The sequence below is a fragment of the Mizuhopecten yessoensis genome, unplaced genomic scaffold (genome assembly GCF_002113885.1).
Source record: "Mizuhopecten yessoensis strain PY_sf001 unplaced genomic scaffold, ASM211388v2 scaffold716353, whole genome shotgun sequence".
NCBI classification, from domain to species: Eukaryota; Metazoa; Mollusca; class Bivalvia; order Pectinida; family Pectinidae; genus Mizuhopecten; species Mizuhopecten yessoensis.
Window position 1 is genome coordinate 131,457 of NW_018480074.1, and position 14,849 is coordinate 146,305.

General features: G+C 37.0%; 1 protein-coding gene across 1 annotated transcript in view; it reads left to right on the top strand.

The window, feature by feature from the left end:
- LOC110443579 overlaps positions 1-14,849 on the top strand; it is an 81,810-nt gene that overhangs the window by 51,326 nt on the left and 15,635 nt on the right. The window contains exons 24-41 of the mRNA XM_021487870.1: positions 318-418; positions 965-1,142; positions 1,829-1,933; positions 2,429-2,475; positions 2,861-2,996; positions 4,202-4,261; positions 4,584-4,732; positions 4,989-5,115; positions 6,349-6,513; positions 8,429-8,584; positions 8,892-8,998; positions 9,299-9,386; positions 9,576-9,668; positions 10,292-10,398; positions 10,728-12,083; positions 12,798-12,969; positions 13,681-13,768; positions 14,342-14,488. Coding sequence (XP_021343545.1) covers positions 318-418; positions 965-1,142; positions 1,829-1,933; positions 2,429-2,475; positions 2,861-2,996; positions 4,202-4,261; positions 4,584-4,732; positions 4,989-5,115; positions 6,349-6,513; positions 8,429-8,584; positions 8,892-8,998; positions 9,299-9,386; positions 9,576-9,668; positions 10,292-10,398; positions 10,728-12,083; positions 12,798-12,969; positions 13,681-13,768; positions 14,342-14,488 — 3,382 coding nt within the window. The remainder of the gene's footprint in view (positions 1-317; positions 419-964; positions 1,143-1,828; positions 1,934-2,428; positions 2,476-2,860; positions 2,997-4,201; positions 4,262-4,583; positions 4,733-4,988; positions 5,116-6,348; positions 6,514-8,428; positions 8,585-8,891; positions 8,999-9,298; positions 9,387-9,575; positions 9,669-10,291; positions 10,399-10,727; positions 12,084-12,797; positions 12,970-13,680; positions 13,769-14,341; positions 14,489-14,849) is intronic.

A 14,849-nucleotide genomic window follows, 5' to 3' on the forward strand; every position in this document is an offset into this window, starting at 1 on the left:
TCTTTAGCCTGTAGTGGGACAAAGACCCTTAATTCTTTAGTCTGTAGTGGGACAAAGATCCTTAATTCTTTAGTCTGTAGTGGGACAAGGACCCATAATTCTTTAGCCTGTAGCGGGACAAGGATTCTTAATGCTTTACTGTGCAGTATGACACGCCCGTCTATTTATTAGCCCTAAAGACCTCTTCTGTGTTGATGGTCTGTTTAGAGCTCAATAATTGATTAAGCTGTTGGACCATATAAAACAAAACACATGTAAGTATTGAATGTTTGGTTGCTGTACATTGTGTGTGAGTTAATTCTGTGATTTTGCGACAGGCCAGCACCCTGTTACCTAACGAGTGTAGCCACCACAGCCACTGTCTTCCTACTCTCATGGCCATGGCCTCTGCTGCAAACATTCCTCAGCAGCAACAGCAGTAAGTCTCACACCCTCTCTATAGATGTGATGGAAAAATAGGTTTCATGTAGACCAGTACTTAATTAGTTTTCCTTACACAATGATTTGATTGAATAGTGTATGCTACATATTTGGATACTGTGCAAATAATCAAAAGGAATTCTGCTACAGGCATGATGCCTATATAAGCCCTTCCTTAGAGGTGAACTATTTTGTCTGCCGGATAACTGAACTACTCAGTAGTGAAGCGGACATAAAAACACACAAAAAAAGAAGCAAACAAACAGCTGCAGTTGTACTATATTAATCAGTATCTTAAGTATGTCACTACGTCTAAGACAAGGGTATCCAAAAGTCATTGGTTCAGAGACTGAGTAATATCACTTAGATAATGTCTTGATTAATAACGAGAGTTTTTTCCTATATGCCTGTTGAAAAGATTGTGTCTAGCAGAGTCGGCTGATCTGACGGACTGACAAAAGCACTGTTATTCATAACATTTCCTTCTCTTAGCCAAAGATGCATTTTCACCCTACCTAACTGTATGTATTTGTTTTCCCCACAGTCGAGCATGTAATGCTGTGTCTTACCTTGACCGGTTACATTCCATGAAGAAACGAGGTATAGTGCCATGTAGTTTGTACCTGGACCATCTCATAAAGAACATGGGGGGCCGGAAATCACCGTTCTCCAAACACTTCCACCAAAACAAGAATAGGCTCAACTCCTACTATATCAACAAGGTAACAAAGTGTTAATTAAGAGCACTCTTATCCTAATAACATTCCAATCAAATGAAACCTTAATTGTTACCATGGACTCAAGACCAAAAGCAATTAATAAAGCCTCCTCCCAACTTTGGGGGGGGGGCTTATTTGTGGTAAAATACGGTATGCAAATCTCCTTAATGGATCATCTTTTTTTCATCTTTTTATTGTGACTTGAAATATTTTGATTAGATTGGAACTAGTATGCTCAGATTCCATGTTTGATGAGATTTTGTTTATAATGACTGGCAATAAGCTTGTTGATCGTAAAGTTTTTTTGTAATGACGTGGTGTAAGCTTGTTGATCGTAGAATTTGTTTATAATGACGTTGAATAAGCCTGTTGATCGTAAAGTTTTTTTGTAATGACGTGGAGAAAGCTTGTTGATCGTAGAATTTGTTTATAATGACGGGCAATAAGCTTGTTGATCGTAAAGTTTGTTTATAATGACGTGGAATAAGCCTGTTGATCGTAAAGTTTGTTTGTAATGACGTGGAGTAAGCTTGTTGATCGTAAAGTTTGTTTATAATGACGTGGAGTAAGCCTGTTGTTCGTAAAGTTTGTTTATAATGACGTGGAGTAAGCCTGTTGATCGTAAAGTTTGTTTATAATGACGTGTAGTAAGCTTGTTGATCGTAAAGTTTGTTTTGTTTCGTGCCCAGCTGTCGTCAGAAGACATGGTGATGCAGACTATAAAGGACTCACAGGTTCTGTATACCAAAGACAACTTTACTTGGGACTGGGACCTGATAGCCTCGATCCTTAAGGTAAGAGTAAGGCTGATACTCAACATGTGATTGTGTCCTGACAGTCTTAATCCTCAGGGTAAGAGTAAGGCTGATATTCAACCTGTGATTGAGTCCTGATAGTCTTAATCCTTGCGTTATGAGTAAGGCTGATATTCAACCTGTGATTGAGTCCTGATAGTCTTAATCCTTGCGTTATGAGTAAGGCTGATACTCAACCTGGGTCTTTGTCCATCAGCTGTATGCAGAAAATATTAAAGATATTTAGGGAGATGTTATGCAATTGATTGATCCTGCGATAAGTGTATAGTTTGGTGAATTAAATAAATGCTGATTGGGAACAATGAATCGACTTATAATGCTTTGCCATGTGTGATAATGAGTCTCAAAAGTTTTTATTTTTGTAACTGGCTGTATGTCTACCAAGTCCACATAGATTTTCATCCATTTGGAAAGTGACTCAAATAGTAACTGACAAACCAAGCGATGCATTTTTTATTTAATTTTCTGTTTCAGTGGCCACTTGATAAACAGAAGAAGCTGGATGAACAGATGCTATCCCGGTAAGTGGTCACCAGTAGTATAACTTGCTAAATTAGCAATAAGTCATTTGTAAAACCTAATCCAGTTGTATTTTCATTTTCACATATCCAATTTATCTTGTTGAATGACCTAATAAGGTAGGTTTTCTCTGACTGTTGTTTTGTTTATTGTTGTATGGCCCACCCACAATTTAAGTAATTAAAGGCCATTCTAGATCTCTGACAATTGAAAACAGCACTAGATTGTTATTACACACCTGTACCTATCATAGGTACACCTGTCTCTAACATGATTAAAGTATATCAACCAAACCATAGAATTATTTCATTTAAACAATTCGTTTTCTTTTTAGAAAATGTAAGTTACATTATAGTACTTGTAATCTGATTACTGTTCCTTTTACAGGTTTATGAAGCGATTGATATACTTTTTCAAGCCCACCAACCATTTGTTTTCTCGTCTGGAAGTTGGACACAAGTTGGCTACTAAGATTGCTCATGCAGGTTGTCTACTGATGGAGTTTTTAATGGAGTGTGGGCAGGTAGGCATGATCAACGATGTAACATCGCTGTGATTCACTTTACACAATGAATTTTATTTCAAAAGTTATCAGAAGCCCTAACAAGCTTTTATCTTAAGCTGTAATAATTTATCATCTTAAGCTTTAACAAGTTATCATATTAAGCTCTAACAAGTTATCATTTTAAGATCTAGCAAGTTTCCATCATCTTAAGCTCAAACAATTCAAAGTTATCATCTTAATCTCTAACAAGTTATCATCTGAAGCTCTTACAAGTTATCATCTTAAACTCTAACAAGTTAGCATATTAAGCTTAGCAAGTTATCATCTTAAGCTCTTACAAGTTATCATCTTAAGCTCTTACAAGTTATCATCTTAGACTCTATGGAGTAGTCATATTCAACTCTAGCAAGTTATCATCTTAAGCTTTATCAAACAAATTATCGTTAAAAATTATCTTCAACTTAATTACTAACAAGTTGTCCTCTGAAAATCAGTAAAAAAGTATCAGAAACTTTTTACAAATTATCATCTGAAGATTTTACAAGATATCATGGTATTAGCTTCAACTCTAATGAGTAGTTATCATCTTGAACTCTAACATGGTACCATGAGCTCTAACTAGTATCTACATTTCACTGTAACTGTGATATAATGTATTGTGCTTTATTTATTTTAAATGTTTTAAATATCCTTTATCCACATTTGATAATATTTGTGAATCTTAATATTGAAATATATGCATTGTTTAAGTAACTGTCCAATGTCTGGATAACAGTGAAGTATTGATCCCAAAGACTCTGAAAAACAAGGGTCACATTTGTGTATTCTGGGTGAAACGTTTCAGGTAGTGCAGAAATATTCCAGGATTAACGAACACGCTTGGACAGAACTGTATGCAGAGCTAAAAAATGCACAGTTTCGGAGAATAAATAACAATATAATGAAAATAATATGTCCTTCTCTCACGCATCTACTAAATTATATAATGTATCTTAAAATCAAAATGTGGGTTGGCCTTGTTTTAAAATGAAATAAGGCAAGCCAGCAATAGTCAGCATTTTAGTTTTGGTCTGGCGCATCTGGCCCTGTCAATCTACACCTGCCGAATATTCCGGAGGTCAGCTTCGGTTCAGATCTGAGCCGGTCGTTTTCTTCCAGATACGCAAAAGGGGTTAAGATTGTATCTTCCTGTTGCTATAGAGATATGTGTTACTGTGTTGTAGGAGGATGTTAAGAAACACTTTGTAGACTTGATCAATGACATAGGGCAGTGTTTGTCAGAGGTGAGTTCCAGATAGTTATTTTATCAATCTAACGTTTTATCAACTTTTCAAATTGAACATTATAATCTACAAGCTAATGTAACTGAATATTACAATACCGTACATGAATCTTACAAACAGTCATCTATGCATTACGGAATTTTGTAGTCTGTACATTCTAGTGTTATTAAATATTATGATCTACATACAGTATACTGTAAATAGTCATTTAGAAAATGGAAATAGTTTACAAATGTAATAATTCAGAAATACCAATGACATACTACTCAAAGTAAAACAGACATTTTACATGTATGTATCTGTTTTCTTCTCTCTCACCTAGGTTGGGAGCCAGCACCTTGCTGCAGAGGCTGTTCTCAGTCCTAGTAATACCATCAACACATGTAGCCAATTTTACTTCCTGTTCCTAGGAAAGATCTCGGTCACCGCCAAAGGTGACAAACTCCTGGAGAAATGTGGCATCTATCAATAGTAAGTTTTGCACAGAATATTGGTGCGACATCTAGTAGTAGTAGTAACTATTGGGTCATTTTTCAGTCCAGGATCAGAGGAATTCGGCATTCAACAATTGTGAGCTTCGAGTTAGGTGTGAAGAGGATGTGTACATGTTAGGTGATTTAGTAATTAAGTGTAGGGCTAATGATTTTTTTTATCTGTTCTGATTTTAAAACTATCGACCTGTAGGTACTTTGTTGTGTGATCTGAGAGTTTTGTGGTTCTTCTTCAGTTTGTTGGACATTGTGAGTGTGGCACCCCAAGACAGCTTTGTGAAGCTGACGGTATCTTGTCTAAGCTACAGTCAGGAGGGCAACTGTAGGGCGATACTGACCAAGGCTCTCTGCGCTTCTACAGAGGTAAGTGTCTATGTAGATCATAAATCAGCATATGGTTTGATAAGTTCTTACAATATATCATATGAAGAAGCAGTATGCTGTGTAGTGGGAATGTCTTGCCTTTTTTGCCCTCTGGAGTTAGGACAGATTCATCACTACAGTGAATATTAGTCAACAACATAATTTACATAGTATTTAAATGAAAATGGTGTAATCAACACCAGGGGATTTGGATTTCAAAGGTGAAGGGCGAAAGTTTAAAAATAAATAAAAATCCAGTATACAGTATTAATTATATTGAGTGAAGATTTTATATATCAGGTACGCAGCTGCCTATAGGCTAGTCTGCAGATGAATCTACAACGTTTTCAAACAGGAAAATACTGCTTCTTCCAGTCAGATAATCACTAATCACCCTTCAACAGTAAAATCCATATTCATTCAGTGTGAATATCATCCTTCACATGGAAATAATGCTACCATGATGAATTCGCCCTCATTGCATAGGATGAAAAAGTCAAAATGTTATTTGCGGCGCACAAGTTCACAGTATCCTCTTATTATTTCTTATACTTCAATATTTGTTCACAGAATTTTGATAAAAACATTTTTTATCAAAATTTGTGAAAAATATGCTGCTTTGCATGGTTTTTAGTAAGAACAGGCAGCAGGCCAAAATGACTGGTTCAGTTCCGATTTTGACTTATTCAAATCACCTTTATCATTTATCTCATATGTAATTTTACAAATGTTGGTTAGTAAAAATTGTCATTCGGTCTGTTCAAATAGAGGTTATTGCCTGCTTTTGTATTAATCTTGTGTTTAAATATCTGGTTAATTGGTCACTTGATATCATTTGTGGGTTTCGGCCACGTTGTGGAATAGCTTACCATCTGCTATTAGAAAGTCAAATACCCTGGCCAAGTTCAAGAGGGACATCAAAACTCACCTCTTCATGTCTGCATTTTAGAATCCTTGCAAAGGAGTCATGTAAATACCACCCTTTATTTGTTCAATTATGTGCACATTGCTTGCTTAAATGTATAAAGGTGATTGTTAGCCTTTGTTTTTTGTTTCACAATTATAACTATTACTATTATCCATATGTTGTAAAGGCGCTTTAGAGTAATTTTACAAATTATATAGGGCGCTATAGAAATGATGTATATTATTATTTAATAGGTTAATTTCTATGTCACGGTCAGAAGATTGAGACCTGACTTTTATACGATTGTACCATTGATTTTATTACAGAGTGCTCGTATGTACTGTACAAAGTTCCTGCGGGTGTTACTGCGCGTGAGGGTTCCTGGCTTCAGTACATGGGGAATGGAACTCCTGACCACACAGTTATATGACCAGAGTCGAAACATCTCTCTTGCTGCTCTCGGGGTCATGGAGGAGGCCTGTGAGATTGATGTAAGTGTTACGGATCTGGACTGGATAATTTCCTGTCTAGTGAAATATTGATGAAATACACAAATATTTGTCATCTTTTATGATAAAGGCATAAATTTATCATAAATCTGGAATAACGAAGAAATCTGAAATAACGAAGAAATACACTTTCAGAAAATCAAAAGTAAACTGGAAACACCACGTCTGTATCATAAACTTATTATTCTGACACTTTAATTGTATAAATGTTGAAGTTGGTATATTATGTAAACATTGTCTAGTGGAGAAAAGTTTTATTTATCTAAGTAAAGTCAACTAGTGAACTAGTCGAGCCGACTTTGTTCATATTTTTAGGGATTGATATTACAGGGATGAACAGAAAACATTTTAATAAAGTTTTGGGATTCACGGTAGCAGGCATGGCCTCTGATTTCACGGTAGCAGGCATGGCCTCTGATTTCATGGTATCAGGCATGGCATCTGATTTCACGGTAGCAGGCATGGCCTCTGTTTTAACGGTAGCAGGCATGGCCTCTGATTTCACGGTAGCAGGCATGGCCTCTGATTTCACGCTGGCAGGCATGGCCTCTGATTTCCAGTAACAGGCATGGCCTCTGATTTCATGGTAGCAGGCATGACCTTACTCCAACAATGTTAGAGGTTTTACACGGCGAAAAACTTTTGACAGGCGCCGCGTAACCTCTAACTGCCCATAGCTGATTTTCCCAATGCTGACAATCACATTTTCAAAGTTCGGATTAAGAAAGAGTATATCGTGTTTACATACATTTAAATGGTCAAAAGGGTCCAATAAATATTCCTTTCCATAAATCCATGATTATATGAGAAAAATTTCATGTCAAAGACATAAATAATGAGTTTTTCCTCATTCGAAGCGAAGCAGACAGCATTTGCCATGATTTTTCCGGTTAATACAAAAATGGATTACATGTAATGTTTCACAAGCGGAATACAAACAAACTCCGTATCATTTCGTTCCGTTTGAAATCCCCCTGATATTTTGTATTAATCCAGAAGCCATGTTTTAAATGTAGGTCAGAGATGTGCTACAACGACATGGACATGTATTTTGAGTGTTCTATTCCGTAATATACTATACATTTGTGTCTGTGACATATATATGAGATCTATATTATATAAACCGTGAGTAGACATCGTTGTCATGAACTGTTAACCACTTATGTGAGTTTTTCAAGCCGATTTTGTTCCGCCCGGATTTCGGGCAGAAACTGCATCAAAGAATTAGTGCTTCGGAAATGAGAGGTCGCAGTCGGCAAAATCATATACGATTGAAAAAAGGCCGACCAGATGCCTCTCATGTTATGGGAGTAGCATGACCTCTGATTTCACGGTAGCAGGCATGGCCTCTGATTTCACGGTAGCAGGCATGGCCTCTGATTTCACGATAGCAGGCATGGCCTCTGATTTCACTGTAGCAGGCATGGCCTCTGATTTCACGGTAGCAGGCATGGCCTCTGATTTCACGGTAGCAGGCATGGCCTCTGATTTGTTACAGTTATGTCCCAATTAAGTTGAGATCTATTGGGAGGATTTTAAGGCATCTTCTGTAAGGCATCATTCGTGACTACAGGGATAGTTTGGGGTACATGTGTAAGAGTCTCTATAACAGTTAGTACTTGTTGTGTTTGTGTAACTCCAACAGCATCTGCAATGACCCTGTCCCTTGCTGTTTCTGAAACTTCAGATTTCTGAATGTCCTTATTTTAATCACTTTGCAAATACTGTATTTGTTTGAGGCAGTATAACTTTCATAGAGGAATCTGGAGAGCTTGATACATCCGAAAAAATGCTCTGATAGTGAAAGAAGAAAAGCTATGTAATATACAATGTTGTTTAATATCAACACAGCAGTCATAAGACAACCAAAATAACACGCTCTGACATTGTTTTTCAGACATGCCTGAATTCGTTAATCAAGTTGCGACCCTCGTGTCTACATCTGGGAGAGAAGGGTCGCTTAGTCACCTGTAGGTTCATGTCAACATCACGCGGATTCCGTAATCTGATGGATGCCAACTATGTATCTAATGAACTGGAGATTTGGGAAAAGGTAAGATATTCTCCGATAAGGATTACAGGATAAACTTAACGTGATATCATACTCCACCGATAATTCACATGTGTACCAGAGGTATATATAAACAACTATATCATCAATGTGGTTGTTTATAAAGCTTATTCCTACTGTGCTAATAATTTCCATTATTATGTCTGGTAATTTATATTACTAAGTCAAAGAAAATGGTTTATTATTAAGTTTACTTTATATCTGCATTGAAGATTATGGATTTTTTTTTAATTAGGTTTAATTTGTAGGTATTGTAGCTTGCTAAAATATTCTACCATTTATTCTGCAGACGTTTAACATCAAGTATGTGAGCATTGTAGACGAACTGTTAAATGAAGCTCTCACAACCTATGAAAAGACGTATGAAGGATCCTTTTCACGGAGGTCAAGTAGAAAGTAAGTTTTGCTGGTTTTAAATACTACACAATGTATTGAATCAGATTCATCAGTTTGGAAATAGGTAATATCAAAATTTTAATTTGCACAAATAATGTACATGCTCTTCTGATAAATTGAACATTAATGAATATGCAATAAAATCCTGTTAGAAAAGTCAAATCTCCTACTTCTTTGAGAGAAGAAAAATTGTGGTCGCAACTGTTAAAGTTTTTGAAGTCTGAGATAAAAAAAAAAATGTAAAATTTCCCTTGTACAGTGTTGATAAACTATTTTCAATAACATTGAACTATTTTGCAGACGTCCCAGCAAAGATGCATTCCTGCCAGTTCATTTGTATGGTCAGCTCACACAGACCAAAGAAGGCTTTCAGCTGTTACGACAACAGGTGACTTGTTCAATGATACTCATATCTATGCCTCTGATACTTTTTCAGTGTTAAATTTGAAACTTATTAGCCATTTGTAATTTATGATTGAAATCGTTATGATAAATAGATTTCATTTACAAGTGGTGATACAACATATTGATAAATTAATCATAATCGTTTAAAACTATTGTTCTGTATTTGCTATAGGAATGTATAGAAGAATATTTCCAATGTATCCGCTGCCAAGAGTTGATGACAGATGAAGATAATACAAAACTGAAGACTGCCCTTTGGGCTGTGGTATGTATTTGCTGGAAAACAAATCTTATAATGAATTTAATTTTTATAAATTTAGTTTTGCTCAACTGGATCTGAGTTATCGTCTCATACCCTGACCAAAATAAAAAAACTATTTACTAAATTTACAGTATTTTTCTGTTAATTGGTCATAACTATTTTGTTTATTAATCTGATCAGCGAACACAAATTTCATTTTCAAAACATATTAACTTGTGATCGGTTCAATAAATGCAACAGTCTGAAATTGGCATAAGCTTTTATTAACACTGCCCATATCTACTGTTAATGACATCTGACACACAATTGTGTTTGTTCGCGGAAAATTTGCACAACCCGCACACATGTATTGTTGTCAACATCATGGAATCTTGTCACATTCTATAGTCAGGTTATGAGATAATAATTCCAGTTTATGGGAACAATGGTTATTGAGTGAATGTTAGTTTAGACTAAATGAAATTGATGTACTGGTACCTATATACTTTTATATACACTCTCCTGAATCTCTACCAAAATAATTGTGCTAATTACTAAGTACAATGTTAGTTTTCCTGGAATATAAATGTTGTTCCCAGTGTTGAGATACTAAACACCATGCCTGAATATTTAACCTTGCTTGGTAGGGCCACATTGGAAGTTCTACATGGGGTGTTAACTGGCTAGACGAGGAACGCCTGTTTTCTGAAGTCATACGGCTAGCTGAGGAGTGCGGAGTGTTCTCTATCAGAGGGTAAGATATATGTTGCATGCATAAATATGTACTAAATTTGTAAACGGTGGAAAATTTCAGTCATAAACAGTAGAATATGCCTAGAATCAACATGCTTGTATAAATGTATTGCAAAAGTTTGCCAATCTGGGAAATTTTGTCCCTTGCCAAGGATTTGTTCATGTCTAATATACATTGAACTTTGCATATAGTGAGCTACTTAGGGTTTGTGGGGTTCATGATAAAAGTGTTTTACGTTTTCTGTTACTTCAGAGTTTCTAATTATTTTAACTGTAAACTGGCAATATAAATTAATTTCATCTGAGCCCCTTTTGTGTTTCTCATTGCAGGACAGCCTTCTACGTGCTGGGATTGCTGGCCAGTACACGGGAGGGGGCGGAACTCCTTACTCAACTTGGCTGGGAGTCGTGTTGGCACTCGCGTGGTGAACTATGGCCAGTGGTTGAGGATCGTGCAGAGATGCTAACAGACTTGGACGATGCATCAGAAAGTGTGTTAAGCTTTGGCAGCACGTCCAGATCTGAGTTAGAATACCGCACGAGTATACACTCCCCCGGCATAGCCTCCAACAGTCTGTTCTTTATTGCAGAAGAGGAAAAGTCTTTGTTCAGTGACGGAGATAAACTGCCTTGTGATAACAACCGTAACATAGACACCACGAACATTCCAGACAACCCTCAGGCGGCCATTATCCGCAGTAAAACACTTCCATTTGAGTCTCCCACCTACAGAAGGTATAACAGCCTGCCTTTACAACCTAAATCTGTCAAAAGTTTCTCCAGAAGCAGTAAACAGCGAGATCGAACATTTAGTGATGATTCTGATAAAAGGGTGGGCCAAAATGTTGCTCTTTCACCAGTGTCGCCTTCAGAATTCCTACCTTTGACTGAGGAGTTTGCCTCCCAAAACCAGAGCACCTCAATTTCCCCCAAGGGAAATAACTCTGAGGAGTCCACTGTTATACCTGTGATATGTTTGCCTGATGAATCCTCAGAGCCTGAACCTGTGACAACAGAAAAGGAGGAAAGTGTTAAGGACAAAGAGGTCACAGACTCAAAAGTCATTTTACGACAAGAAACATTTGACAAATGTAAAGTGGCAAAGCGTTCACCTATATTCCGAGATGGCAGGAGCAGTAGTAGTGAAAGTTCTCGGTCAAGTAAAAACCGTGCAGATAGCTTCAATACAGACTCCACAACCAGTGGTGTTAGTTCATGTGAGTCAGGACCCAACACCTATATCTCCTCCGAGGGTGTGTCACTCAGTCCAATAGCTAGCTCTACCTCCCTCAACACTGTTGGAGTCAAGTCTCAGCAGGGCTCCTCCCTCGAAACCAAAGACCTCATCCACCCGTCCACTGTGAGGAGAAAGTCTATGAATCTTAACCGTGTTCCTAGCTTAAGAAAGTTGCAGAGTAACCCAGCATATGGAATTCTGTCATCATCACGGATGGAAGGACTGACATCTGAGAATGCCATAATGTACACTTCTAGTAGAGATGCATATGGTTATGCCACATGGCGGTCAATCAAGCGTCAGCGTACAGTCAGCTCTGACCTTGACTCTGACCTTGGCATCAGTAACCTGTATGACGAGGAGGGCACAACAGGCACTCTTAGTCGGAAGTCAAGTGTGGATTCTAAATTAAGTCTTGACCTTTTTGGCGGGACAGCCAGTAGACTGAGGTAGGCTCTACACCAATATAGTCTAACATTAGAATCTATCTGATGTGGATGTACGAAATAGGGAATTCTATCTGAAGGTGTAGATTGGGGTCAGAACCAAGACCTTGCCAAGGTTTTGAGCTCAAATTCTACACCCATATTTCCTATCTTATCTAAAAAAAGATTGATACTGTAAAAGATTACCAAAAATACTCATGGAAAGTATGGAAAATTCTAGTGTAATCTCTTTTAAGTTTATACCTATCATCTACTTCACCTATAAATGAATATATATTCATGCATGGATTTTTTTTGCTTTTATTTTCTCAATGAGTATTTCCAATCCGCAAAAATTTCCAGTTTACAGTATACTGAAAGTATACTTAAACATTAAAGAGGTTTGATAAAGACTTCACCGCAAGTTTATTCAATTAGAAATTGTTTATTTCTATCAGGCAATGTTAGATACCTACTGTGTTTTGGTGGTAGGTTCTTTCGCTGTCCAACATGTCAATTTAATGACGTCTCATATTAAATCATAATGCATAATGTTTGGGAATGTCAGTCGCTTTTTTTACAAAACCTTTTGAACTCAAAGTTGTTTTTATGTAGTTGGTAGTCAAGATTTAGGAAAAAAGTACTTCCCAAACTAGGGCTAACCAAGTACACTTATTCGGGATAGAGTTATCTATCTTTTATATCTATAGCTTTTTTTACGTTTTCTACTTTTTACAGTTTGGGAATGACGAGAAATGCTAGCGGAGTATCCCTGTGCGAGATGGATGGGCGCCCATCCAGCCCTATGGGTGCCATGCCAAAAGCGTCATTACAGAAGCGTCGACCACACACAGGAGAGTCGGAATTTGTAGGACTTACCTTACCTGTTGATATCAACATGATGTTTGAGGTTAGCCTTTCTGACATAACTGACCTTGTTTGTTTCAACAGTCAGTGCTAAAAACATTGTAATTTAAACCTGTAAACAAAATGTCCCATTTACAGTCTCGGTGAAACTGTAGATACTGTTGCCAGATATTCAGTCCTAGCAAAGTATTTCAGAAGAAATGGCAGAAGTTAAAACGTTTTTACATTAATTAAAAATTCTTGTTACACTAGGGGATAGACCCATAATTATACCATATAGCTCTTAAGTTTATTTGGTCAAATTTTCCTACTGTTGTACCCAGACTAAGCTTCTTGGTCGCTTTGGTTTATCGCGATCCAAAAGGTTGAACTGGTTGGACTAGAGTTGTTCGTTTATGAAATAAGGTCGGACCTAGTAATCTGATGCTGTTTTCAGACGAGCCTTGACAAAGCCTTGCAAGCTAGGCCTGCATAAATATTTGCAGGTCCCCCAGGATATGTACCAAAAAATGTTACATTTACTTAAAATTAGTAAAAACAGATGAACTGGTTGTAGCGCATAGACAAACAGGCCACTGGTGTTTTATTTTGTCATATTGCTTATAAACCTTTCATTTATGTTGATTGCCACATTGGTGTGTATATTGACAATTGTATATAGTGTGTTGGTCCCAGCAGAATGTATAGACAGTGAATATAGTTAAAATAGAATCCTGGTGAAATATCAGTTAACTTCTACCTGTCAATGACACAGGTACGCGAAGGGGAGGACAAACGTTCACAGTCGGGCGTATTTGACCGGACAGAGGACATTCAAACAAGTCGCAGCAGAAAGGTGTCATGTAAGTCAACTCCCCCTGCAAAACATTATTTTATACGTTCTTTGTAACACGAAGACTTTCCAGTGTGGTACTTCAATATGTATTGAAATTTGCATTTAGTTGCAATAATATTATTGTTTGCATTCAAATACCTTTACATCTGTTCTATCTCAAAAACATTTTTGTTTATGGATAATAGAGCAAAATCTTTTATATGCATGTTCAATGTGCTTCCAGTTACTCAGAAACATTAAGATACATGTACTTAATCTCAAAGAAATCCAACATAAGAAATGTTTCCAATCTTGAAATAAAACATCAATTGATGACTCACATGTGTTGTTGATTTCAAATAACACCTTTTGAAACGGAAAGGTAAAAAATTACATCCTTAGTCTCTGACCTGGGATACAAAACCACATATCACAAGAAGTTTTGGGAAGGCCTACATTTAAAATTTCAAGCTTGACTTATCCTTGCATTGTAGGATTGAAACATGACTCCGAAAACACTGAATTTATATTCATTAAAATATTGTATTCTATAAATTATTTAACAGATAAGTGAATAAAAGATCTATTGATTTATTTCTAGCATCTGGCAAGAGGTCTAGAACTACATCGTCATCAACTGCCAGGGGTGACGGAATCATCGGGTCTGATCACAACATGTCTGTCTGTGTGGCCTGTTACAGACTTCAAATGATAGGACAGACAGATGGGCAGGGGGACAAAGAAGATGGTATGTATTGAATTGATTGGAATATTTGAAAGGGTGATAATAGAATTTTCAAAATATCCACATTCCAACTGTCATTGGACAAAATGTCGTCCGTCATTCGTCAACTTTTCCCTTTAAACGTTACTTGTCCTTTACGACTCGGATGATTTTGACAAAATTTGATCTGGAGCATCATTGGCCAAAGAGATCTCAGTTTTGTATAAACGGAGGGTATGGCCCGCCCCTCTGACCCCAGAGGGAATAGGGGGAAAATAGGTAAATCTTCAAAAATCTTCTGTTAACCAATAGAAGGATTTTGACCAAATTTGTTCTAGAGCATCTTTCGACAAAAGGGCCTCAAGTTTGTATAAACGGAGGGTGT